At 41.6% G+C, this 27176-nt stretch overlaps 1 protein-coding gene across 1 annotated transcript in view; it reads left to right on the forward strand.

Annotated features, from left to right (window-relative positions):
- Positions 1 to 27176, forward strand: part of CABCOCO1 (ciliary associated calcium binding coiled-coil 1) — a 119910-nt gene that overhangs the window by 76614 nt on the left and 16120 nt on the right. Inside the window, exons 6-7 of the mRNA XM_061635109.1 lie at positions 25739 to 25861; positions 26481 to 26615. Of these exons, the coding sequence (XP_061491093.1) occupies positions 25739 to 25861; positions 26481 to 26615 (258 nt within the window). The remainder of the gene's footprint in view (positions 1 to 25738; positions 25862 to 26480; positions 26616 to 27176) is intronic.

Here is a 27176-nt window from a genome sequence, read left to right on the forward strand (position 1 = left end):
TAAACACATTTTAAACACCCCTATTTAATAACATGATTTGTTGGCAATTTTCAAAGCAAGTCACAGTAGAAGCTATTTCAAGCCCAACAACGCTGGGAAATAACACTTTCTGATGTTGTCTAAGGCCAAATAAAAATAACACTTCTGGCTTCTGAATATATTATAGGTTCTCATTTTTCCAGTTAGCTTGATCAGATGTCCCACCCTGTTTAGCACCAGCCTAACTGATTCTCATCCAACTCAAGTGTCTGTCTCATTTGATCTTAAATTGTTTATAATAGAATGTACGGCTGGTTTGGTTCATATGTTATATTGGAGGCCTCTGGTTCCTTGAGAAAAATGGTTCATTTGAGATCTTCAAATATGATATTGGACTCAGGCTTTCAAGCATTTTGTTAGCAAGCTTGTGGATTTTAAGAGAGACTTCCCCTGCCACCTTCCCCATGTCCCCAGGAAGAGTTTATATTGTTTTGTTTTTACTTATGAGGCATACAACAATGCAATGTGCAGTTATACCAGCCTTGTGGTAATTTTACAGTGGAGTTTAGGGTTGCCAGGCTGCAACACAGAAATTCTCCCAAAGCCTTCATATTCATCGCTGAATTAGAGTTGAGGCCATTATGGCTTCTCCTGCCTGCCTTCCCCTTGTTCTCTCCTTGCCTGCTGTAATGAGCAGAACTCCAGGTGTCCTGTGCAGGAGTGGTACAGATAAAAGAAAAAGGTGGGAGAAGCCATTATGGCCACACTTCATTCATCAATGAATTTAAAGGAGTGGGGATTTCCAGGTGCCAAGCTGGGAATCCTACGAGAAGACACACTTGTATGAAGGGTTTAGGATCATGCTTGCTAGGCATTGGCTATAGTTACAGGCTGCTAGGTGATCATTCATATGTTAGGGAGATTGCTTGTTAACAGCCCCTAATAGTTGGCTGCGGTTTCCTCAGTGGTTTTGAATGGCAAACCCACCAGATTTTTAGGAAGGTGACACACCCCACCCTCTCTGGGAATGTGATGTTTGGTAGAGGATTTGCTGTCTGATAGGAGCACATGCTTTTTTGTCTCCATTTACGATCTGTTTCCTCTTGAATGTTTACCTCTGGTATAGAAAGCGCTATGCTGTTTTTCAGCCTAGTCCTATCCATGTTTACTCAGAAATAAGCAGAGCTTGGAAGATTACTTTTAAAAAGTAATAAATTACAGTTACAGTTACATGGCCCAAAAAAGTAGTAATTACCGTTACAATTACAATTGCTCTGAAAGTAACTGATTACTTTACTTTCCTCCGAAGTAATCACTACAATTACATTTCAGTTAATTTTTTTAAAAAGCCTACAAGGTGCTGGCCTTGGCTGCTGCACATCTAAGTAGCCTGAAACAACATTAAAAATAAACAAACATACAGAGGTAGTAGAATAATTATTTTTATTCATAAGATAGCAATGGTGGTCTCTCCACTGGTAAGGGTGGTGGGGAGGGAGGCTGAGGCCACTACTCAGATCTTTGCATGTCAAACCAAGTGCAAACCCCCACTCAGCCAGCCAGCATAATCTCTCTCACTTAACCACCTCCCAGACCCTGCCCTTCCACCAACTAAGGGACACTCACTCAAGCAAACATTTTCCCCTGAGATGCAAAAAAGTTAAAATACTGCAAATGCAGCACAGTAGCCAGAGAGGGTGGTGGAGGCCACTTTGTGGGCCAAGTGCAAACACAGTATTCTCTCTCTCTCTCTCTCTCTCTCTCTCTCTCTCTCTCTCTCACACACACACACACACACACACACACACACACACACACACACATGTTGTCATATTTCACCTCCACAGTTCTTTATCTCCATTCTGCCGCTGCCTCCTTCTCCTCCTTTATCCATGTTCTTGACCTCCGGATCCTTTTTCCCTCCACTCCATTCTTCACCACCACTATCTGTTTTTTTAAATAATTGTTTTCTCCACTCCACCCCGTCTCACTCTCCGCCTCCTCCCTCGTCACCTCTGACCCATCCACAGAGCATGAGGAAAGAGTGATGTTGCACAGAAGCCCAGTTTGAGGCACATGATTTTCATCCACAGATCAGAGGAGCAGAAGACTTCCCCTGCTTCCCTCCCCAATAAATGCCCAAAAGTAATTCTGGAAACGTTACAATTACTCCACAAAAGTAGTAAAGTTACTCCTCGTTCTATTACAATCAAAATGTAAAGGAATTACCCACTTGTTACTCAAAAAAGGAATGAATTACAAGTAATTTGTTACTTGTAACTAGTTACTTCCAAGCTCTGGAAATAAGTCCCATGTTTTTCAGTCTCTTAGCCTCCAATCTTAACATCTGAAGAGGTTCAGAGCCCTGTCAGCTTTATGATCCTGTGATTATGTATTGTTAAAACTTGGGAAAGCATCACTGCAGTCGACAGAACACACTATGCCCTTTCCTTCAAGTGACTAATGAGCAAAATTCCATATAATATATGAAGGAAACGGGGCACAATGGGAAGAATCCAAAAAGCCACATTGAGAAACTGATCAAAAGTCAAAGGAAAATGGCTTCTAAAACAATAAAAAGCTGAATAGCTCATAGCAGTCATTGGGGAAAGAAACAGCAGCAGCTTGTGAATTACGTGTTGAAACAATGGTCTTCAACCTTGAGTCCCCAGATGTTGTTGAACTACAACAACATCTGGGGACCCAAAGCTGAAGAATACTGGCTTGGAATATAGGAAGCTTTTTTAAAGCAGTCAGACAATTTGTCTGTCTAGCCCCGTACTGTCTACTCTTAATGACTGGCAGTGGCTCTCCACAGTCTCAGGCAGAGACTTTCCCCTCATCTGCTACCTGATCTGTTTAACTGGAGAAGCCAGGAATCGAACCTGGGACCTTCTCTGAGCTGTATGTCCCTGCCCCAAACAGTACCTTGAGTATACAATCTACAGTGGATGATAGGTGGGTACCTACTGAGCACCCCCACATGAGTGTTTGTTTGAACGAGAAGAGTTGGAATGCAGTGGCTTGGGTGGCAGAAAGGGGGATCGCATGGGGTGGAGGGTGTTAGGGCATAGTGTGTCCCTGTCCCATTGACTGGACTTCTCCATAACTAGAGGTACAAGGCATAAGAATTTAGACCATTTAGAAGAGCACCATTTCGCTTACAACATTCCAGAGCAGGGAAGGGCATGTTAGTAACCTAATTTTAATGATATACTCATGAAAACTAAAAGTCACTCAAACAATCTCTAGTCAATTTTCTGATAAAGTGAATTTTGTGTTTCCCCCGTTTTGTGATTAAAGTGAGCCACGGTACAAGTTTTATTTTTAAGCAGGTGTTAATTAAAAATATGGAAATAGGTTGGAACACATTGCTATTCACAGGCAAGGAATAATCACAACCAATTTGTTCACACAATCATGGCTGTTTGGGAATGTTTTTAAAAATGTCTCAGTTACTGCTTATTTCTCTGCATGCTGGTTTCCACAGCAGAACATGATTCCAATAAAATCAGTAATTGAATTTGCAGTCCAAAGAATAAATGGTTATTTTAACAGAAAGTTACATGCTTTGTGGAGAAGACTTAAGCTCTTTGTATGTTGTATCTAATGGCAGAGGATGCAGCATTACAGCCTTTATGTCTCCTTGCATCCCACACATTTAACAAAATGCATACTATTTATAAAAGAAACTGTATAGTACCATTTTTGTATCTGTGAACAATTTTATGTCCTGCTACTTCTAGATTAAGGCAAGTTTATTATTAAATGCAAGTTACTTTGTACGAAAAAAAGAAAGAAATGTGGTTCATACATAAGCTGGAAATGAGTTGGGTTTTCTCAGCCTTAGTATATATGTCTGCAAGGAGTCAAAAGAACTCTGATACACATTTTTGAATGGCCTCTGCACCATTGTGTAGTGTTTTGTCTTTGGTTATTTTATTTGTTTGTTTATTACATTTCTTAGGAGACTACTACTAAAAATAGTCTCAAGGCAACATGCAATATAAAAATACTATAAAATATATTTTACTGTATGCTGTAATTACCAGTGGGATATGCATGAGCTAAATCAACAGTGAAGTACTTGTTGCTGGTGTGTTCACTCTATGACTGCTCTTGTATAAAGAGAGATAAGGCAAGTAGAAATGACTCTTGAAAAACTGGGTGATGCAACAAGACATGAAGGATTTTGTCGAGTTGTGTAGGACAGCGCCAAGCAATTATAACACAGTTAGTCACCTTAGGTGGTTGTTGGAGGGGGGGATCTCTTTTTCTCTTTGTTTGAGGATTGGAATCTCCTGTTCAACAAACATTGGCTAGCAGCATCTTGAAACTTACAAGTAATTTTTCTTGACATCTGTACACTTGCAGACACTTTGAGGGTAAAGTTGCTCGCCTCCGTAGCAGTCTTGATGCTCCATCCATATCTACTGTAGTCCCCAGTGAGGTATCCAGTGCAATGTCTGCTGCAACTTCTCGGGAACGGTTTCAGTTGATGACATAGACAAGGTGCTTGCGATGATGCGGCTGGCAACATATCCTCTCAACCAGAGCTTGGAAAAGTTACTTTTTTGAACTACAACTCCCATCAGCCCAATCCAGTGTCCACTGGAAGTCAAATTTTTAAAATAGAGGAAAAGTTGAAATATTTAGGTATTATTATGACAAATAAAAATTCAAAGTTGTTTCATAATAATTATGAAAAACTATGGACAGAGATTAAGAAAGACTTGTTAAGATGGGATAAATTACAATTGTCATTAATGGGAAGAATATCCGTGATAAAAATGAATGTACTGCCGAGAATGATGTTTTTGTTTCAAACAATACCTGTAATATCCTCTGATTTACCTTTTAAACAATGGCAAAAAGATATTTCTAAATTTGTTTGGCAGGGAAAAAAACCAAGAGTTAAATTTAAATTATTACAAGATGCCAAAGAAAGAGGAGGACTGGGATTACCGAATTTGAGACTTTATTATGCTGCCTGTTGTTTAGTCTGGATAAAGGAATGGTTTTTATTGAGGAATAAAAGGCTATTGGATTTGGAGGGCCATGACCTGAAGTGGGGATGGCATGGATATCTATGGTATGATAAAGTAAAAGTTAATGTGGATTTTAATAATCATTTTATAAGATGTCCTCTGTTGAAAATATGGAATAAATATAAACCAAGGTTTTATTCGAAAATACCATTATGTGTCTCAAGTCAAGAAGCGTTTTACAGAAGAGAAATGGCTGGAAAAGAGAAATGGTTAACATATCAAGAACTATTAGAAAATGTACATGGAGAATATATAATGAAAGAGAGAGAACAACTGATAAAGGAAGGATATAGTTCTCAATGGTTTGCCTATTTACAATTGTTAGAAAGATATAAAATGGATAAGAAAATGTATGGGTTTGAAATAAATAAATCTGATTTTGAAATAGGTTTGTGTACAAATGATGAAAATATAATTGCGAAAATGTATAAACTCTAGTTGAAAATGGATATGGAAGAAGAACAAGTAAAAGAGTGTATGGTAAAGTGGGCAAAAAATTTTGGTTATAATATACAAATGGATCAATGGGAAAATATGTGGAAAAAAGGCTTGAGATTTACATTATGCTATAATCTTAAAGAAAATTTTTATAAAATGATGTATCGTTGGTACATGACTCCAGAAAAGTTGTCAAAAATGTATAGTAATGTTTCTAATGTTTGTTGGAAATGTAAACAACAAGAAGGATCATTTTATCATATGTGGTGGTTGTGTAAACAGGCAAAATCATTCTGGGCACAGATAGGTAGGATGATGCAAAAAATCCTAAAGATAAATATTCAGTCAAAACCAGAATTTTTTTATTGGGTTTTATGGATAAACAAATAGAAAAGAAATATGGAAGAATAATATTATATATGATTACAGCAGCAAGATTATTATATGCACAAAAGTGGAAAATGGAATCAACACCAAGAACGAAAGAATGGCTATTGAAATTAATGGACTTAGTAGAGATGGATAAATTGACATGTTTACTTAGAGAAAAATCGACAGATACATTTCTTAAGGAATGGAAGCCTCTCTTAGACTTTTTGTTGAAAGATAAAAATGAAATGATGATAATGGGATTTGACGATTAATTAAGATAGACTATGGAGAACAGTGATTTTGTATGTATTAAGGGACAGGTTTGATATATATTATATATTTATAGCTGATCTGTGACAAATTGGAAGTCAATTTTTTTTTAATCTTATTGTGTTATGCTTTTTTTATTTTGTTTTGTTTGTTTTATGAAAATTTGAATAAAAATTATTGTAAAAAAACCCAAAAAAGTAACTTTTCCAAGCTCTGCTCTCAACCCTTGCCCCTCTTGGCTTATTAAAGCTTGCTGAGGGGGTTGGACCAAGTGGATCCAGGGTGCGGTCAATGCATCATTGCAGGAGAGAGTGGTTCCAGCCACCCTGAAAGTGGCGGTGATTCGACTGCTCCTGAAAAAGCCCCCCCCCAGACCCATTGGTTTGCAACAATTATTGACCAGTCACAAATGCTGCCTTCTTAGGGAAGGTGATTGAGAGGGTTGTGGCGCAGCAATTACAAGTACTCTTGGATGAAACAGATTATCTTGACCCATTCCAGTCTGGGTTCAGGCCTTGGTTGCCCTGATGGATGACCGTTATTGGGAGGACAGGGGGAGTGCGACCCTGTTACTCTTACGTGATCTCTCAGCAGCTTTTGATACCATTGATCGCTGATCAGCAGGAAATGACATGAACAAAGGGAGGAGGAGGGAGGAGGCACGGAGAGGGGAATGATTGACACACCCACCTAAAAGCATCGGAGCAAAGCATCTGCAAGTCCTGGAGATATGAAGCGGAGACAGTTTTTCCTTCACTTTTTGCATTTTCAGCAGGTTGGTTTAATTCAGATTTAAAGGGAAAAGCAGTGACACACCTTCCCTTTGCCTGCAACGTCATGTAAACTCTGTGAATTAAACGGGGATGCAAGTAGCCTCTATCTCACTGTAAGTCGTTGTGTGAACGGGCCCTTGGATGCACTTACTGCTGCAACTATATAAGGCTCAGGCTCAGTTTGCTTTTTATTGAAGGAACCTCAAACTGTTGTGTTCCTAGAGCACAAACTGAGCCCTTGCCCGAGTCTGGGCCTTGCTGTAGCGCAGGACAGTTTTGATACCAAGCAACAGAAATCCCTGAGTTCCTAAAGAGCTTGTTATTTTCCTTTCTCCTTAAGTTGCTTTTTTTTCTTTCCTGCTTCAGTCCATTTTCTAATCCTTGGAATCTCTGCAATTTAGGCATCTACTGTTTCCCCTCCTTTCTTCCTAACAACCAGGATGCATATTTCATGTGCTGGGTTTGTCTGAGATCAGGTACTCCTTATAAGTTATTTTCTCCACAGTAACTGTGAGTGGATGGTAAAGGACTCTTTTCCACCACCATCATCACCACCACACAAAATGTGAAAACTTTGCAAAGAGGACTTAATTCCAAGTAAACATGTATAGGATTGTTAACATGTTGTAAGATGCCTTGGAGATGTTCAAAAGTTGAGATAGAAATCTTTAAAACATGTAACCTGATATTCTGTGAGGTAGGATAGGACTACAGCCTTGACTTTCTTGTGAGATCAGGCAGAAGGTGTCATGGTGTCAGTATGAATCCTCTATGCACAACAACCGGATTCCCAGAGTTCCCTGCAAAGAGGGACTGATTTTAAACCATTAAGGGAATTGTAGCTCTGGGAGGGTAATAAGGGTCTTCTAACAACTCTCAGCACCCTTAATGAACTACAGTTCCCAGGATTCTTTGGAGAAAGCCATGACTGTTTAAAGCAGTATCATAGTGCTTTAAATGTATAGTGTGGATGTGGCCTTGGCATTTGACAGTTAAGGTGTTTTGTTTTGGGCGGCCCACCACTTTTGCTGAATTTATGTTGTTCTATTCCACTTATAAGGGGTGTTTTATAACTGCAACATTTTTATCTGCTTTCATAATTGTATATTCCTTTGTAACCTGCCCTGGGACCTTGTGGTGAAGGATGAGTAAGAACTCATATTAAATAAACAAAGAGTTACATTACCTGGTCACTTTTGGCTACTGGAGTGGGGCAAAATTGGAGCGGGGAATAACCATTTAATTTGCACCTTCCACATAGTTGACCTGTTTCACATGCTCCTAGAGTGCCATGAGATCAGAGTCAGCACCAGAGGGCAGCCAGATTAGGCCCTGGCTGAGGGCCCCTGGGGCACAAGGGGCCCCTGAAGGGTCCCTCCTTAGGGAGGGAGGGTAGCGCTCCCTTCTGTGATCCACAGCAGTGTCGGCTCCTGACCCTGCCACGGATCATGAGAGGGAGCTCCCAGACACCCCCCCTACTGCCATGCAGGCCTGCAATGCCTGCCTGCATGCCCCACCTACCTCTCCCTTGATGTAAATGCTGGATGCGCTGCAGGTGCAAGCCTGCCATCAACCAAGATGGTGGCTGAGGTTTCCCTAAGGAGCTGATTCATCTTCCACCATCTTGGTTGATGGCAGGGATGCACACACGTAGCACACATGCATCCCATCAACCAAGTTGGTGGCGGAGGCATCATCCCCTTAGGGAAGCCTCAGCCACCACCTTGGTTGATGGCAGGGTTGCTCCCGCAGCGCAACCAGCATTTACATCAAGAAAGAAATAGGTTTGGTATGCAGTCAGGGATTGTGGGCCTGTGCGGCAGTAGGGGGTGTCTGGGAGCTCTCTCTCTGCGATCTGCAGCAGGGTCAGGAGCCAACGCTGCAGCGGATCGCAGAAGGTAGGTAGGTGGGGTGGGCATGCTGGTGCTGGGGCCCGGGGCAAGCTGGGGCCCAAGGGTCCCAGCATGCCTGGCGCCGGCCCTGCCTGAGATGCAACCATGTAGAAGCAGCACTCATGTCTGTCAGGTGTTCTGCTATCACTTATATGCTTGTTACAAGAATGAAGCTATTAAATGCAACTTGAATGTCTAATAATCCAATGTCTACTCATCAGCATTCAAAAAATGGAGTTGGGACCTGGAAAACTTGTATAATGCCAGAAGGTTGACTCCCACTTCATTCAGAAACAGTACCTGGACTCTGTAGTATCACAATGCTGACAATAAAGTAGGAGTAGTGGTAGTAGTATTTATTTATTTTATTTATTAAATTTATATCCCGCCCTTCCTCTCAGAAGGAGCCCAGTAGTAATAGTAGTAGTAGTAATGTATTTTCAGAAACAAGTAAAGGGCAAGCAATTTATTTGAATGGTTTGAAGGAAAATGGATTGCAATAGACAGCAGTTCTTAAACTGTGCAGCACCTCAAGGGAATCAGCTAAGATCTGGGTGAATCAAATGCTGCTTAGCAAAGGACCCTAATGTGGGGATCACTGCACCCAGAAGAAAAAGAAGAAGAAAGCTCTGAAGGAGTTGCCTCTTTCATCTTTTTATGGTTTCGTATGCATGGTCCGAGAGATTCTGTTCTATTCCTTTGTCTATGCCAGTGCTGAGATGAGCACAACTGCTGCAAAGATAGGTACATATTGGTTGCTTTCTTCCAATAGCGCTCTGCCTATTGGCAGCATTCTTTGATGCAACAAGACAATTCTTTGTGTTGGCCAGCAGGAGAGTGTTTCGAAACTATTTAATAGCTTAAATCTAAGGAGAAATATGTTTGCATTTTCTGACAGTAAGTTGTGAAGTAAATGTGGAGAAGTAGAAACCATAAAAAATTGTATTGTTGGTAAACATCACTTAAAAATTCCATGTTGATATTCATTAATATAGATGACTGCATTTCAGATGAGTCGCGTGTCCTTGAGTCCAAGATGCTGCTAAAATGATGCACAGCTTCCTAGATTATCAATATAATTCTGCCATTAAAATATATACAAAATATTTTGCTGTCAGACATATGCTTCACACATTTAAAATGGTTTTGTATTCTTAATTATATTGTATTCTTGTATTTAATTGTATTCTTAATAGCACAAAGTCTAGACAGTCTGTGAAGTACTCTAAAGTAGCTACAGTGGAAGACAACGGCAATTATACATGCAAAGTGGAACTTGGGATCATGTCCAAAATCAGCACAGTAAATGTTGTGGTGGCTGGTAAGAGTGTTCTCTGTCTCACTTGTGCTAGGTCAAAACAGGAAAGACATTTGCACCTTGGAGGAGTATCCCCCAATTATTTTTTATCTTGTACGTCGCCCAGAGTGGCTGGACAACCAGCCAGATGGGCGACTAATAAATTTAATAAATAAATAAATAAATAAATTTTGTGCCAATACTTTTGTATTTATCAGAAAACCAGAGAAAGCCAGGAAGTACTCTATACATTGAAAAATAAAGCACCCTCCCAGGGGGATCAGTATATGACCCGTTGACCACATCATTGGATGACGGAGGTGATATAAATCGCTTCCAGATGTGTCCATCAGGTTCTTGGGTGCAGCACCAAGTTCAGTTTGAGGGGCAGGGGCACAGTAGCCATCATGTATAAGGAGCCCACCTTCCTGGTTAGGTATCCTATCCAACAACAGTTGCCAGGTTTGAATGTCAGTACTTGGTGCTGGGAACTTGAGACGGGATGGGGATTCTGATGGTGTACCATCCTGCCCACCCCCCATCGCTTCAGTTCCCTGTCCAAACTGATGGACGTGGGCTTAGAGGTGGTGCTTACTCCAAGGCTTTTTACCTTGGTGGTCTTCAACAAACATGCTGAGGCCCCTTTGTCTGGGGTGGCTCAGGATTTAATGGCCCTGATGACAACCATGGGCCTATCTCAAATAATATCTAGCCCACCACTAGAGTTGCTGATCCTGTCAAGACCCTGGTCTTGCTGTGGGATGGCGAGGTTAGGAGGGCTATTGACTCAATAACTCCCGAGGGTCCTCTTCTGTGCCTTGTTTTACAAAGGAGTTGTGGGCAATGAAGCAGGTTAGGAACCCGCTGGTGTGCAGGTGAAAGAAAACTCACCCCTAAGCTGATTGCCTACCAAGTGGTGGTGAAGGTGCTGAAGAACTGCTTTGCTGCCTGCATTGTGTCCTTGATGAACTGCTGAGCAGTTATTTTAGGTGGTCCGGAGGATGATACCAGAAGAGGTGGAGCACTTGGTAGCATTCTGTGAGCAGTTTACACAATGCTTCAAAGATAAAGTGGCTCAGCGACATAGTGCTTTAGATGCAGCAGTTTTTGCAAGTGCAGTGTCATGCAGCACCTTCCCATATTTTATGGGATTGATTTCCGTTTATGTGGTCTGATGATGTCGACAGGACTCTTACAACAACATGCTTCTTGCTGTCTTCAACCCTGTCCACCCTGGCTGGTGAAAGCCAGTGCAGGGGCTGACTGGATAGGTCCAGGATGTGACACATAGTGTCGGGGAATTAGGTCTTACCAATAAGTCCAAAGCCACTCCTGGGTGATCAAACAAGGAGACAGTGGGAATGAGCAGAAGGAGTGTTGGGACCATACCAAGATAAAAGGTTTTAAAAGATTTATTGAAAGATGTCCAATTGACGCAGCCAGAGGTACTCTTGTGAGTCACCCATTGCAGGAATGGTAAAATGCAAAATAAGATATGCCCAATAGTCCTGGTCTTTCATACTCATACACTCATGCAAGTAGCTGGTGGCCAACCAGTGCTGTAGCTAGACTTGGAGAAGGAGGCATGTTCATGGTGTTTCAGGTGGTAGGCTGTGGCAGAAAAGTTTTCAAATCTTCTGGTGAAGTTGGGGTGTGTTTATAGTCAGATAATGTTTTGATGTTCTTTTGATATCTTCACTGAGCCCCAGTATATCATCCATCAATCAGTAAGCTGGCACTTGTAGTGATATCAGTCTCTTGGCACATACACGTTCTCAGGACTGCATCTCCTCTTTCTCATACCAGCTTGGTGCCTATCCATGGCACTGGTCACGGGATCTGTTTTAGGGTACTCAGACTTAAATTAGAATTATAACATTTATGAATGATGTATTCCAGACACCCTCCAGTTGTTGTCGCCTTAATAACCTTCAGCACCTCCAAGCCTCCAGTTTCATAAGCCTTAGAAAGAGAAATTCATTCATAACATCAGGGCCAGTTCTAAAGGGTGGCCAGGTAGGGCCCTGCCCGAGGGCCCCTGCAGCTACAGGAGCCCCTCCGCTCCCCTTCCGCGGTCCTTGGAAGCAGCTGTGGCTCACCGGACAGGAGCTTCTGAGCCGCCCGCTATCCCCCTGGTTCACCTACCTTTTTCTCCGCTGTTCTTTGTGGTTTGCCATCAATCAAGATGGCGGCTGAGGTTTCCCTAAGGGGCTGAAGCCCCTGCCACCATGCGTGCTACATGTGTGCATTGCTGCCATCAACCAAGATGGTGGCAGAGGCTTCAGCCCCTTAGGGAAACCTCGGCTGCCATCTTGATTGATGGGAAACCTGCATGCGCAGTGCGCACAGCTGCAAAAAACAGCGGAGAGAAAGGTAGGTGAAGCGGGGGGTGGCGGGCGGCTCAGAAGGTCCTGTCCGGCGAGCCGCAGCTGCTTCCACGGATCGCGGAAGGGGAGCGGAGGGGCCCAGGACAGACTGGTGGTGCCCAAGGGCCCCAGTATGCCTGGGGCCAGCCCTGCATAACATAACATAGACCACTTTGTCATCAGTGGCCTTGGGTAACTAGCTGGTTCCATAGTACATATAAGCAATGTAACAGACACTGTGCTTTGTTTTGCAAACAAGATGGAAAAAGTTATAAACATTCTTGGCTTGATCTCAAACACTGTCTTTCTGACATTTTCGATACTAAGAGCTTTGCTTATATTTATTTTAAAGATACAATTATAAATGTGAATACAATGATAGAATAATCTTTATAGTAAATGCATAGCAGAGCAGAAGCATATAGAAATATTCCAGTAGCAGTATCAATAATAAATGACATGAATATGTAAGTGCATAGAGGTGTTCAGACATGATACATATAAGGAGAAAGAAAGAAACAGCAAATACACTTTAATTCGTGTGAATGCATCTTCTGCAGAAGCCCACTTTGGGGACTCTGTGGTTTATAACAAGAACAGCCCCGTCACAAATAACCCGTTCTTGGGCAAGGCGGTGGAAAGAGTGGTAGTCCAACAGTTACAGGAGTTCCTGGAGGATACAGACTATCTGGATCAATTTCAGTTTGGGTTCAGGTGAAGTTTTGGGACTGAATCAACCTTGGTCACCCTGATGGATGACCTGTATTGAGAGCTGGACAGGATATTGCGTCTCTGCTCCTGCTTCTCATTCTGTCTGTGACTTTTGATTCCATTGACCATGGTATCCTCCCAGACCAGCTCTGTGAAATGGGTATTGGGGTGCTATTTCACCATGGTTCCATTCCTACCTGCAGGACCGTGCCCAGAGAATAGTATTGGGAGACTGTGTGTTAGCCCCCTGGTCTTTGTGCTCAATTTTGTCACCGATGTTGTTTAAAAACTAAATGAACCTGTTGGGGGCAGTCATTAAGAGTTTTAGGGCAATGTACCATCAGTACACTGATGATATGAAGCTCTGTTTCTCCATAACATCTGAGTCAGGAAAGGCTAACCATTGTCTGGAATGTTGTGGAATGGATGCAGTTGTGGAATGGATGAGGGCCAATCAACTGAGCTTGAATCCTGGGAAGACCGAGGCACTGTGGGTGGGTGGTTCTTGTGTTGAGGAGATTGGCCAGTTGCCGGTTCTGGATGGGCTGAAAAGACAGGTTTGTCGTTTGGGGGTGTTCCTGGATCCATCTTTGCCACTTGAGGCTCAGGTAGCATCAGTGGCTAGAAGTGCCTTTTAGCAGCTACAGCTGATGCACCAACTGTGGGCATTCTTGATTCGTGCAATGCATTTTAAGTAGGGTTACCCTTGTTCCTGGTCCAGAAGCTTCAGCTGGTGCAAAATGCTGCAGCTAGAATGTTGATGGGGACAATCTACTGCCAGTACATAACACTGGTGCTTAGAAGCTTGCACTGGCTGCCCATATGTTAATGGGTCCAGGGTACCTTAAGAACTGCTTGATTCCTTATATCTCTGCCCGATCCCTGAGACATTTGTGGCAGTCTCTGTTCGTGGTCCCCCATGGTTCAGAGGCACAGCTTGTAACTAACTAACTATTGCGAGCCCAGTCTTGTGGAACTCCCTTCAGAGAGAGATTATTCAGGCCCCTCCCTGCTGAACTTCAGGTGCTTTGAAGACGTTCCTATTTCAGCAAACATTTTAAGATAGTTTTCTATTTTTATGATGAATTGTTCTTATTTTTTGCATGGTTTTCTTATTTAACATTTGGGTACACCATTTAGAAATTCTGAATATGAAGCGGAATATACTGAAATAAACATAAATAAATGTATGAAATGCTTGTGGCAGGGCACACACTGGATATGGTTTTCTTTCCTGGTTTAGGGACAGTGATCCATAGAAATAGCTCATGCTGTCATGGATATATCATTATCCATTGACCTATAGTTCGCTCTTGGCCCTTACAAAGGTAGAGAACCAATTTCAGTGAGCTACCCCCAGTGACTGGTGGATCTTCTTGAGGTCTCTTGGGGTGCTTCTTGCAAGTCTAGTCAGCCGTCTTGCCAGGGCTCTGGTGGGAATGGGGAGATGACACAAGCCATCAAAACAATTGCTCGTGAGTGTCCTTGACTCAACTGTAGTTCTGTGGTATGTCAACTTGCAGCATTGCAGCCATTCCTTGTTAGGTGGGGCAGCTACGTTTCTAGGTGAAGCATTTGGGGGGGGGAGGTACATAGTGCCAGCCAATCCCCCACCCACCGATGGAGAAGATGTGAAGGCCAGGCCAGAGGAAGGGAATTCCCCCCCCCCACTTCTCCTCCATCCAGAGTGTGTATTAACTTATGTGATGGTCTATGTAAAGGTCAAGTTAGAAGGTTTAGTATGAACACCAGGAATTAAATGACTGGCATTTTACATGCAAGAAAGCTTTTGAATGGTAAGTTCACAATATACCTTTCAGAGAGAAATAGTTTAGGATTCATTTGTTAACTTCTGCTTGAAGGTCCCTCTTCCTAGTTTTCTTCCCGACATTTAGATTTTCCTTACTGTTGGACAATCAAGGGAAAACTTTTAAACCGGTTGCATAAAGGATTAAGTAAACGATTGGAAGCTAATTATGGAATTGGATTCTCCCCCCACTGTTTGATGGGTTGTTGTTTTTCATCCAGAAATCCTGAAAAAGCCTCGTGCTAAGCTGCAAATCAGGAAAATCAGAAATTAGGACTGAGTGGCCACCCAGCCCACTAACTATAGTGTGTACAGCAGTGTTTCTATTCCTCTGGGGCCGTTTTCATCCTTTGCCATCAGGTACTTAAGAAAAAATTTAAAAATAGTATGATTATGAGTATGGTGAGTGCTTTAAAATAGTAAAGGGTAACTTACGGTAAATATTTTTTCAGATCGCTAAGTTATCTTTTTATTTCAACCTTTAGCAATAAGTATCCAGTCCTGGTTTACTCATCATAATAACTGCAGCATAAACAAACTCTTCCTTCTTACTGCAGGCAAACACACACGCTTCTCTATTGCTGGCTGGGTGGAGAACACAAACTGAGACAGAAAAGCAGAGCAAAGGAGAGTCCAAGGGGTGGAGTCTCACTCTAGCCTATAATACAAAGTTCTAGGGTCTTGTTACTATAGAGGCTGGTTTTTTTCCAGGAAGGATCACTTAAGTAATTGTATTATGATCATGAAAAATCCACCCTCATTCAGAGGAAGGTTTGAGCTGAACAGAGTGTTGGGGGCTCTTCCAGATGAGGCTTTTGTTGTGCAGTTGCACTGCTTTATATTCACTGAATTTTTCAGAGAGTCCTGTTCTTAAATTGCTGCTGTTCTTAAAAGAATCTGTCATTCTTTAAATGGAGACTGTCATTGTCTGTCATGTCACAAACAGACAAATTTTCAAAAACAAATCTGGGAGGGGGCAAAACACAGCTGTAGGGGGGCGGGGCATCCATTTGCCCCACTCTGGCTACAGCACTGGCTTCTTGGTATTCTGAAGAGTTGAGGGCAGTGAAACAGTTGGGTCACCAACTGGAGCTCAGGTGGAAAAAGGATAGGTGAGAAACCATCTAGGACTTCATTTGTAGCAGTGGTGGCAGCAAAGAAATCTTAATTCAACATCACCATTGCATCTGAACAATGTCAGCCAGCAGATCTTTTTGAAGTGGTAAAGAAACTACTTTCTGGAGGCTCAGGAGATCAGATGGAACCCTCAAAGGCTTGCTGTGACCAATTTACATTGTATTGTGCAGGCAAAATCACTCACGTTTGTTCCAATTTAGATGTCATCACTTTGATAACCCTTATCTTACTGGAATTTCCAGTTGTGGGGAGGTTTTCTAAGAGTGTTCAACTGAAAACAATCCCTCTGCAGACCTTCACACTAATTATGCAAAGGTGTAAAGTGGAGTCTGTGTGCCTGGAACATTGGGGGTGGGGCTTGCATGCATGCCACACCACAGTTTAATATCATACATTCAGGCAAATTCCCAAATATGGCTGGAGTAAGAGGTGGATGAGCCAGGGTGCTATCTAACCAAGTTTTTTTAGACAGTTTCAGCTTGTAGCAGTTGGATTATGTGGACAAGCTACTTGGAGGTTTGCAGCCTATCACTTGCTCTTGGGATCCATGCCTTTCCTGGATATTAAAAACTGCAAGGACTGGGCTTACCATCAGGACTTCAGGAGGTGGTTAATACCTGTCTGAGGGAGGGTGTTAATTCCTACTGTCCTTAAGGAGGCAATAGTTAAAATCACTGATTTGTTTTAAAGAATTGGACCCACTGATCCTGAACAATTGTCCAATACCTAATGTAATATTTTTGAGCAAGATCCTGGAAAAGGTGATGGCTTCTCAACTTCAGGTTTTCTTAGATGATAATGATTATTTTGATCCATTCCAATATGGGCTTCCAGCCTGGGTTCGGAACAGAAATAACCTTGGCCACCTGTTTGGTCTGTGACCGTATTAAACTTTTCTACTACTACTACTACCTTGGCCACTCTTGTAGATGACTTGCACTGAGGAATAGGTTGGGGGGCGGGGAAGGGGGAGTGCAAGCCTGTTATTATCCTGGACCTCTCAGTGTCTTTGTATAAAATCAAGCATGGTGGACCTCTGGGTCTCCTAGCCAGTGTTACAGTGCCTCCAGTCCTTCCTGGAGGGATGAACCAAGACATTGATGCTAAGGGATTTCTGCTCTACTCTGTGGCTCTTGTACTCCATAAAGCAATTATGTACCAGCTGCACTCGTTGCCAGTATACTTATAAATTTAAAGTGGTAGTGATTACCTGAAAAGCCCTAAATGGCTTGGAACCAGGTAATTTGAAGGACCGCATGCACCGGTATGAACTTGTTTGGACCCCAAGTTTGGCTACAGAGGCCCTGCTGAAGGAGCCATCACTAAAGTGCATCAGGTTGGCAAGCACAAGAGACAGGGCCTTTTTTGAGATGGCTCCATCCTTTTAGGATGCCGTTCCACAGGAAGTATGATTGGCTCTGTCTCTGACTGATTTTAAACAGGCATTAAAGACCTGGATATTTCAGCTGTTTTTAACGGAGTAATGGTGCTGGTCTACATTTTATGAACTACAGTTTTAACTGTTACTGATATTTTTGGTGTACATTGAAATAGGAATGTTTTATGCTGCCATTTTAGTCAATAGTATTTGATATTTTTGTTGGTTTATGGCTTTTACTTGTAAACTGCCTTGTTTAAAATATTTATACCACTTTTGCATTGAAAGGCAGCATAAAAATATTTTTAATAAATACATAATGTGTGGCTCTTATGTTAAATTTGTGTGGCCCACAAGCTATCACTTAAGTCCTGGAAATTTCATTATTCCTTTTTAACAAGTTTCTAGCTCTCGCTATTTTGAAAGGAGCTTCAAAACATGATTGTGATGTGTCTGGAAAGCTCAAGCTCTGCAATTCTTTGGATCTCAGCCAAGGAGTACCATCTGGAGGCAATCGATGGGAGTCAAACTTTGGACATGAATTTAAGATACAGTTCAATTCAGAGAGTAACATACTTTCTGTCTACAGAACAAGAGCAGATTTTAATATTACATAAACAACTCCTTTGTAACCTATTAGTCATAGCACTTTACTCAGCAGTTAAACAAGCACAAACACATAGAATATGTGCTCTTTTTATTCCCCCAACCTGAAATGCACAGCTAAAGATGAGAATATTGCATGAACTTTGGAAAAAAACATTCTCAACTAAGCTAAGCGATTCAGTTTACAAGCTGGCTTGTGTCACTTCTTAGAAATAAACTTGTTTGGATATGCCTGTTGAATGTGTCTCATACCTGGATGAATTTTTTTTGCAAAAAGGAAAACAAAATATGAAAGAACAAAAATTCAGAGTGATTCTGGTTTAACCCAAACTGTAAGATGAAGATATAATTCCTAAAATATTATTAAATGTTTGGATCTGGCTTGAGTTACAGATATGTTGAGTGTTCACATTTTTTAAAATGCCTATTATTCCTTCCTGAAAGCCAGGCCTAGCCTGCTCATATGGCAAAGGTTACCACACAATCTATTGTTGGGGGTCTGATGGCTTCCAGCCTGGTTATTTTCCATTTCTAGTGGAAGGAACAAAAGTAACCATATGTCACTTGCCAAAGAATTACAGTGTGGCTTCACCCTTTATATATCATAACCAAATTCCTGGCAGCAGCTCAGTGCGTAACATCCTAAAGTCACAAAGCAGCCAACTCAGCCATGGTGATGAGCCATCCCAAGGGTGGGGAGGGGGGAGAGAACGTGCACAACCCAAGATGTGGTGCGTGTGCCATTATCAAAGTGGAGGTGGAGCTAACAGGGAAAGGCAGAGCAAGATATCAGTACTGCCCTAATGTCATCCTTGCTGTTTGAGCATTTTACTAATAATGTGTTCACAATATTGATGCAGACATGGACCAGGGGCGGGGAGTTGGAGGGGGACAAGGGGATTTTGGAAAATAAATATTGTGCCTCAAATATCCTTTCTTCTTTTAAGAAGAGTCAAGTCGGCATTAGATTTTTCTAGTTTTCTGGTAGCATATTAGTAAAACATTCAAACTGACCTTGCTCTCACTCCCCGCTTCCACTTATTCCTTGAGTAGAATAAGTAACCTTTATTTATTCTGCACAGAAAAATACTGCAGGGGGTTCCAGTGTTTGGAATTAACTGTGTAAATAAATAGCTGGTTTTCTTTCTGCAATATTTTGTGAGCCTGCATTCTGTGCTGTGGCTAATGTTATGGAGCTATTTATATGATACTGAATGCTTTGAAAATTATTTCCGCCACTCAGCTCTCCTTTTATACTTCAGTAACTGTAGCATCACATTTAGATAAACGGTACAATAATTTTCATTTTAAGTGGACGTAAGTAGCGTAACATCCGGGGGGAAGTGGAATTTTATACTGGTAGATTGCACAATGTTAATCTTGTAATAACTACCACATCTGCACAACTCATTTATTAGGACTTAGTTCTTAGCAACCCATTTCTTTCATTTCTTCAGAATATTTGTTATTATTTATGCTATTTTAATGTTGTTGTCTTGCACACTTTTGTAAAAAGCAAATCTGCTGGATGTCTACCACCAAACTGCATATGGCAAACACATGGTGGAAGGTAGATCTATTGTACCACTTCCTATTTTCTCCCAATGAAAATTAAAAGCACATTTGAAGGCTTACTCTAGCTTTTAGACTGTGAGGCTGCAATCTAAAGAACCCACTTTAGGCACACAGAAGGGTTTGCGTAAGCACAGCTGGTGTTTCAGTTTCCCCTCTCCTTGTGGCATCAGAAGTTTCCCCAAGTTTCAGGGGTAGGTTGATAAGTACTTGATGGGGAGAGGGCTTCTAGAAAAGGTGGGTTACGAGCACAGAGTTCATCATGTGGTCTTTGTTTTAAACTGTTTTGTAATCCTGTATTTTAAATTGCAACCCACCCTGGCACTTTATGGTGAAGGGTGGGTACATAATAATAATGCTTGGTGCTGCATGGACCCACCCAATAGTTCTCTAAAACCTTATGCCCTACCCTGACCTCTGCTTACAAAATCCAGTCTCTGGAGATAATGCATTGGAACTAAGAAATGTCTTCACTCTCCAGTTTGAACATAAGAAGAGACCTGATGGAACAGATTAAAGGATTATATAGCCAGGCATTCCGTTCTCACAGTGGCCAACCAGATGTCTATGAGAAACCCACAACCAATGGTTGAAGGCCCAGAAGCTGTACAATCATGGCTTGGTTCTTTTGCCTCCTGGGATAACTGACAATAAATGCTCATTGACTTGGGTATATAGAGGTGAATGGAGTTCAAAATTCAATGCAAGTAGGAGACCTGCATATATGACCAAAGTTAGTAAAGACAAGGGGTGGCTGAACATAGTATGTTCTTTATCTATGCAAATATGGTTTGTTGATTTGGGCTAATAGCTATGTATCCTGCAATATAGTTTGTTTAATATAGTGGCTTGTGCAATCCCAGTTGAAGATCCTTTTGCATTACTGCAGCTGCAGTCCTGAGGATCTATGTATTACTAATAAGCAAAACATCAAATTTTTAGAATAGATTTCCATAATCATCTGATAATACCTTATCACTGTTTTTTTAATGTAACATTTTTATGATTAAAAAAACCACATATTCCATAGAGGGTAAAAAAAATTAAAAATGTAAAAAAAATTGTAATTTACCAACCATGAAAAGACCCAGTTTTTTTATTCTTATTTACATTTATTTGTAGATCTAATTTCTTTGAAGCCTGGAGAAATGCCTGAAATATATTCACTTGCTTAAGAAAGCTGTAAATTTTTCTTGGAAAAATTGTAACTTTAAAAAGAGGATTATAGTGCTGACCTTGTCTCCTCTATTTTTAAATATATTTTGCTGCATAATAATGTACATGAGGATTTGTTTAAAGGGAATACAAAGACTTAAATGTACTTTTTAAAGGAAAGTATTGCATCAGAAGGATTAAATACATTTGGCTCTGGGCTCTCTTCACAGTTTGTTCATTCTGATTTTTTCCCTGGACTTGTAAAGAATGCAAAATATAGGAAGGACTAAGTCTAATAGCTCTTTTTAGATCACTACATTATGGCTTCAAAGCATAGTTCTGCTCAAAAAATCTCTATTACTAAATAAAGTGTGTGTGTGCGCACGCTAGCACGCGCACACCTTCAAATCAATTACAACTTATGGCAACCCTATGAATCAGCGACCTCCAGTAGCATCTGTTGTAAACCACACTGTTCAGATCTTGTAAGTTCAGGTCTGTGGCTTCCTTTATGGAATCAATCAATCTCTTGTTTGGCCTTCCTCTTTTTCTGTTCCCTTCTGTTTTTTCCAGTAGTATTGCCTTTTCTAGTGAATCATGTCTTCTCATTATGTGTCCAAAGTATGATAACCTCAGTTTCATCATATTAGCTTCTAGTGATAGTTCTGGTTTAATTTGTTCTAACACCCAATTATTTGTCTTTTTCACGATCCATGGTATCCTCAAAACTCTCCTCCAACACCACATTTCAAATGTGCTTTTTTCACTGTCCAACTTTCACATCCATACATAGAGATCGGGAATACCATGGTCTGAATAATCCTTACTTTGTTGTTCAGTAATACATATTTTGGTGTTCAGTAATACATATTTGCATTTGAGAACTTTTTCTAGTTCTCTCATAACTGCCCTTCAGTCCTAGCCTTCTTCTGATTTCTTGACTATTGTCTCCATTTTGGTTAATGACTGTGCCAAGCTATTGATAATCCTTGACAAGTTCAATGTCCTCATGATCAACTATGAAGTTACATTAATCTTCTGTTTTCATTACTTTAGTCTTCTTGACGTTCAGCTGTAGTCCTGCTTTTGTGCTTTCCTCTTTAACTTTCATCAGCATTCGTTTCCGATCATTACTGGTTTCTGCAAGTAGTATGGTATCGTCTGTATATCTTAAATTATTCATATTTCTCCCTCCAATTTTCACACCTCCTTCATCTTGGTCCAATCATGCTTTTCGTATGATGTATTCTGCATATAGATTAAACAAATAGGCTGATAAAATACACCCCTGTCTCCACCCTTTCCAATTGGGAAGCAGTCAGTTTCTCCATATTCTGTCCTTACAGTAGCCTCTTGTCCAGAGTATAGGTTGCTCATCACAACAATCAGATGCTGTGGCACCCCCGTTTCTTTTAAAGCATTCCATAGTTTTTCATTTGTTGTTGTTCTTTAGCTTTACTCTGATTTTCGATATCACAAGTTCATGATCATTACCACAGTATGCTCCTGGTCTTATTTCTGCAGAAAGTATGGAACTTTTCCATCTTCTGCTTCCCATTATATAATCGATTTGATTCCTATATTGACCATTTGGTGATGTCCATGTGTACAGTCATCTTTTTGGTTGCTCAGAAAATGTGTTTGCAAGAAATAAATTATTGGCTTCACAGAATTCAATAAGTCTCCCCCTTGCTTCATTTCTATCTCCTAAGCCTCATATTCCCACAATTCCTAGTTCTTCTTTGTTCCCTATTTTTGCATTCTAGTCCCCCATGATTATCAGCACATCTTGTTTTGTTGTGTGATCAATTTCTTCCTGTACTTCTGCGTAAAATCTTTTCAGTTCCTCTTCTTCTGTGTTTGCTGTTGGAGCAGAGACTTGAATGATAGTTATGTTAATAGGTTTCCCATTAATCTCATTGGTGTAACTCACTCAAACCTTGCATTATAGCTCCTAATGGCGTTTGCTACATCACTTCTCACGACTAAAGCAACCCCATTTCTTCTTATTTTCTCATTTCCTGCATAAAATATTTTGTAGTTGCCTGATTGAAAATGTCCCATTCCCGTCCATTTTAATTCACTCATGACAAGTATTGTAATATTGATACGTTCCATTTCTTTCTTGACAATTTCTAACTTTCCCTGGTTCATACTTCTCACATTCTATGTTCCTATTGTGTATGTTGAACAACTCCGGACTCTCCTATCGTATCTATGCGCTTCAGCCTCTGGGCTTCCTTTTGGCTTTAACCCAGTTGCATTATTAGTCACAGCACTACTCATACTTGTCCATTGTTCTTCCCCAGTAACGCAATGAGTGCCGTCTGACCTGGGGGTCTCATCTGCCAGCTCTATCTCATGTTGCTTTTTGGATACTCTGTTCATAGGGTTTTCATGGTAAGTGGTATTCGGAGGTGGTTTACCATTGCCTTCCTCTGAGTCTGGATGCATCTTAGTCTGGTGTCTCAGCTTTGACCATTCCACCTTGGGTGACCCACTTAGTCGACTCTTGACGGCATTGCGCTCAGCTTCTTCGATACTCTCAAACAGGGCCGGCTCCAAAGAGCGACCAGGTAGGGCCCTGGCCGAGGGCCCCATGGCCCACAGGGGCCCTGAAAGGCCCCTCCTTATGGTGGGGCTGCAGATCACAGGGAGGGAGCCCATGCCCGCTCGCTCACCCACTGGCCTGCCCAAGCCCGCTCACTAACCCTCCACCCCTGCCGGCACTCTCACCCTCCCCCCGTCCACTTGCTCGCTTGCTTGCCCACCATCCCACCCTCCCCCCCCCACTTGCTCGCTCGCCCCACCTCCCGCTCCTCCACCTGCCTGTAGGTAGGTAGGTAAGTGGGGCATACGTGCGTGTGCCAGGGCCCAGGGCAGGCTGGTGCCGGCCCTGTTCTCAGACTCCCCCACCACGTTAAGGTATGCATCCTAGAGGGGGCTAAACAAAATACTTCATTTTAATTCTGTGTTGCAATTGCAGGTGCTTTTTAAAAACCTGTTGCCTACATGTTAGGGCTGTGGCTAACGAAAACAACTGTTTCTAATAGCATTACAATTGGTTGTTTGGAAGGTGGTAGTAGGACAAATGCAAGAAGCGACTGCAAAGAAAATTTTGAATTCAAATCAAGCCACTGTTAGTATGGAAGTCACTGTGAAGACATGTGTATACATGCAAACATGTTAATAGTGAAAGCTGTGTAATTTTGAAAATGAAACTGGCCAATGACTTCTGTTCCCAAGCCAAAAATCACTGACAAATGGGAGTATCTCTGGGGATGCTGTAAATCAGCTTAAGACAGCATTTGGGGAACACTCACACTTGAGGACAACAAGCCTCAATCCCTGAACCAAGGACCATGACGAGTTTTGCTAAAAACACACACCCATGAATGGGGTTTTGGATTGTGAACAAATCACAATCCCTGGTTCAGATGTAATGCTAAGCATAGCTCTTTTCTCCCCAGTGTGAACAGGGAGGGGCAAAGCAACCACAACTGGTTCATGCATGGTAAACCCAGGATTATGGCTTAAATTAATGTGCAAAGACCGTCAGTGTCTCCTGCTTGTAAAAAATAATCAGCCATCACTTTGTAGTGGAGATCCATGTGGAAGCTTTCCTTGTGTGATCTGCCCCCTTATAATGGGGCTTGCGTCTCAAGGGTGCAATCTTGAACGCAACCATGCTCTCTTCATACTCTTTGAAACCAGTAACATGACTAGCTAGGAGCAGGATTGAAGCTGAGACCCGAGTCGAGACAGCCGCATGCTTGAGCTTGGCTCGCAGAGCATGGCTACTGACAGAAAACATGCACTCGCATATGCACCAAACCGTGGCACATAATCTTGTCTGAAACATACAACAATTTTGTAAACAGTCTCCAAATCTGATTTACAAAGCAGATGCCCTTCTTCAAACCTGAAGCTCTCTTTGGATCATGGTGCAAACACTGCCTGGGAGCCAAATGTGGCATCATCTGCAATCAGTGTGTTTCCCCCTTTTAAAACAACAAACCTCAGAGAGGGCTATTCATCCAGCTAAATGCATCTGTCACTCCCAGTTTAGTTTTTTGGGCACCACAAAATGCCCATTTCACAGAAGAGAACCTCGGAATACCCCACAAACAGCAGGCAAAACACTTACACATACTCCAAAACAAATAAAACACAGAAAAAGAAAACCACCAGGCCATTACACACACAGAGAGAGGGGGGGGGCAGAGGCCTTGCCTGGCACCAAGGGAGTGCCCAGGGACACTATATTGGGGGCCCCAGGTTTATCTGGTTTTTTCAATCCAGCAGCGATTGCTTGGTTTGAAGGGCTACTCTTTTACCCTTCTAGATAGTCAGCTGCAAGTCAGCTTCTCATTGCTATATAGAGTTGTTTAAAACAACAACAAAATGCTTCCTCCTTCTGCATGGGAAAGGATTGTAGCGCACAGATCATTGACCTGGCAATGAGAGACAGACAGTTTGTTATGCTGGAAGAGTGGCACAGTAGCAAAAAGTTGTGTTGGTTTCCTTACTGACTAGTAAGGAACACATTTGGCATCAGCCTAAATGTACAGATGAGGAATTGAAAGCCATGCTTTAACAAATTAATAAAATTAATATTTCCATCCTCGTGATATTCACGATCAAAGATTGTAATATTACATATTAAGTAATTGAACAGAATTTAGCATCTGCTTGCAGATGAATACTTTTTCAGCTGTACGGAAGATCTCTGGAAAAAACGTATTACTAGAAATGAAACGCACATCCGGAAAGGATATTAGGAAGCCATCCAATTCAAAGTGCTTGGAGAGTAACAAAAAGTGTTGTTAGTTAACAGCCTGAAGCATGGGTTTTTTCCCCTTAAAAAAGCCATCAGCAATTTATGAACTTTAATTAAGTCTTTGTTGTTTAAGCTTTTTGTTTTGCTTTCTGAACAGAATGTTGTAGAACTAGTCAAGCCCGCAGATACTCCTTTCCCTGCTCCCTTGGAAGAAGGTCTGCCTTATGATATTTATTCCAAATTTATAGCAGTGATCCCAGCTGAAGAAGAGACAGCTATGGTGAGGGGTTTTTTTCTTATTAAAACTATCTTGGTAAAGAAAATATGTTGATTAATTACCCCACATACACACACACACACACACACACGTAAAGCACAAGCAAGAGCATTGCATATATTTTACTTCCTCTTTAGAAACAGCACTGCTTAGATGCAGCATATACTCACTTCCATTTTAAGATGAATATTGATTTCCTCTTCTCCAGGGGTTGTCAACGTGATACCTGCACAGGCCTTCGCTAGTGCCCACAAGCCCCCCCCCAAAAAAAATTAGGCTTGTAGGAAGTTTTCTGTTGTAGCCAATAGAAGAGGTTGCGATATGTGCTTAGTTGTAGCATCTGTGTGGTGTCCACAACAGTTTGGCCAGTTTGTAAATGCCCATGGGCCCAAAGTGGCTGGTGACCCCTGCATCTACTGTATCAGCTGGTGGCAAGGCAGTTGCTAGCTTTGAGGCTCTGTTCATCTGCTCAGTTTCTTAAAGAATATGGCAGCCTCCCATCTATTAGTCAGGCCCCAAACCCCGCCAAACCTACCCTGTTTATGCCAGTACAACAATGCCAGTTTTGTATATTGTGTTCAAACAGAAACATTTCATGTAGGATTTCCTTCTACTCTATTAGGAAATGGAGGGAGGCATTCTTAAAGAAGAGGAAGCTGAAGCTGAAAGCCTTGTTGATCCTTTGGCATGCTACACTGTCGAGGATGTTCAATCAGTACTGGGCCAGATCACCAATGAAATGATCAGCAGTATTCAGGTATATCCAGAGGGGTAGCCATGTTAGTCCACTGCAGTGGGAAAATATCAATTGCTATAATATAGTTGCTTCCTCCTTGCTAAAACAAGATCAGCACAGTACATTCTTGTTTCTGTTATTTGGGCTGATTGTAGGTGTTGCTACCACTCACCATATGGTCAGAGGCACATTACCAAATTTTTCCAAGCTACACAGGAAGTGGATTGGACTGTGAAAGACTAACCCAAATTGTGTTTGCATTTTGACAAATTTATAGGGCAGTACAATACCTCAAAGAGGAGGTCAGGTCTCCTGCTCCCCTGGTGCATTCACTATAAGTGCCCAATTTTCCTGTTTTTTAAAGTTTGATAGAAATATCTGTGGGCTATAGGTATATTCTCAAACCACAAGGTTTGTTTTGCCTATTAGCGAATTTCTCTGCTTTTTAATCCAGGGGGTAAAAAATGGGATCCTGTGCAAATTTGCTGAGAATGTATGAATCATTTGCATGCTTATTGAGTTCAGTGGGATTTACTGCCCTGCAATCATGTTTAGGATAGATGAAACTGACCATGGGGGAGG

Source organism: Rhineura floridana, chromosome 7 (assembly GCF_030035675.1).
Source record: "Rhineura floridana isolate rRhiFlo1 chromosome 7, rRhiFlo1.hap2, whole genome shotgun sequence".
NCBI lineage: Eukaryota > Metazoa > Chordata > Lepidosauria > Squamata > Rhineuridae > Rhineura > Rhineura floridana.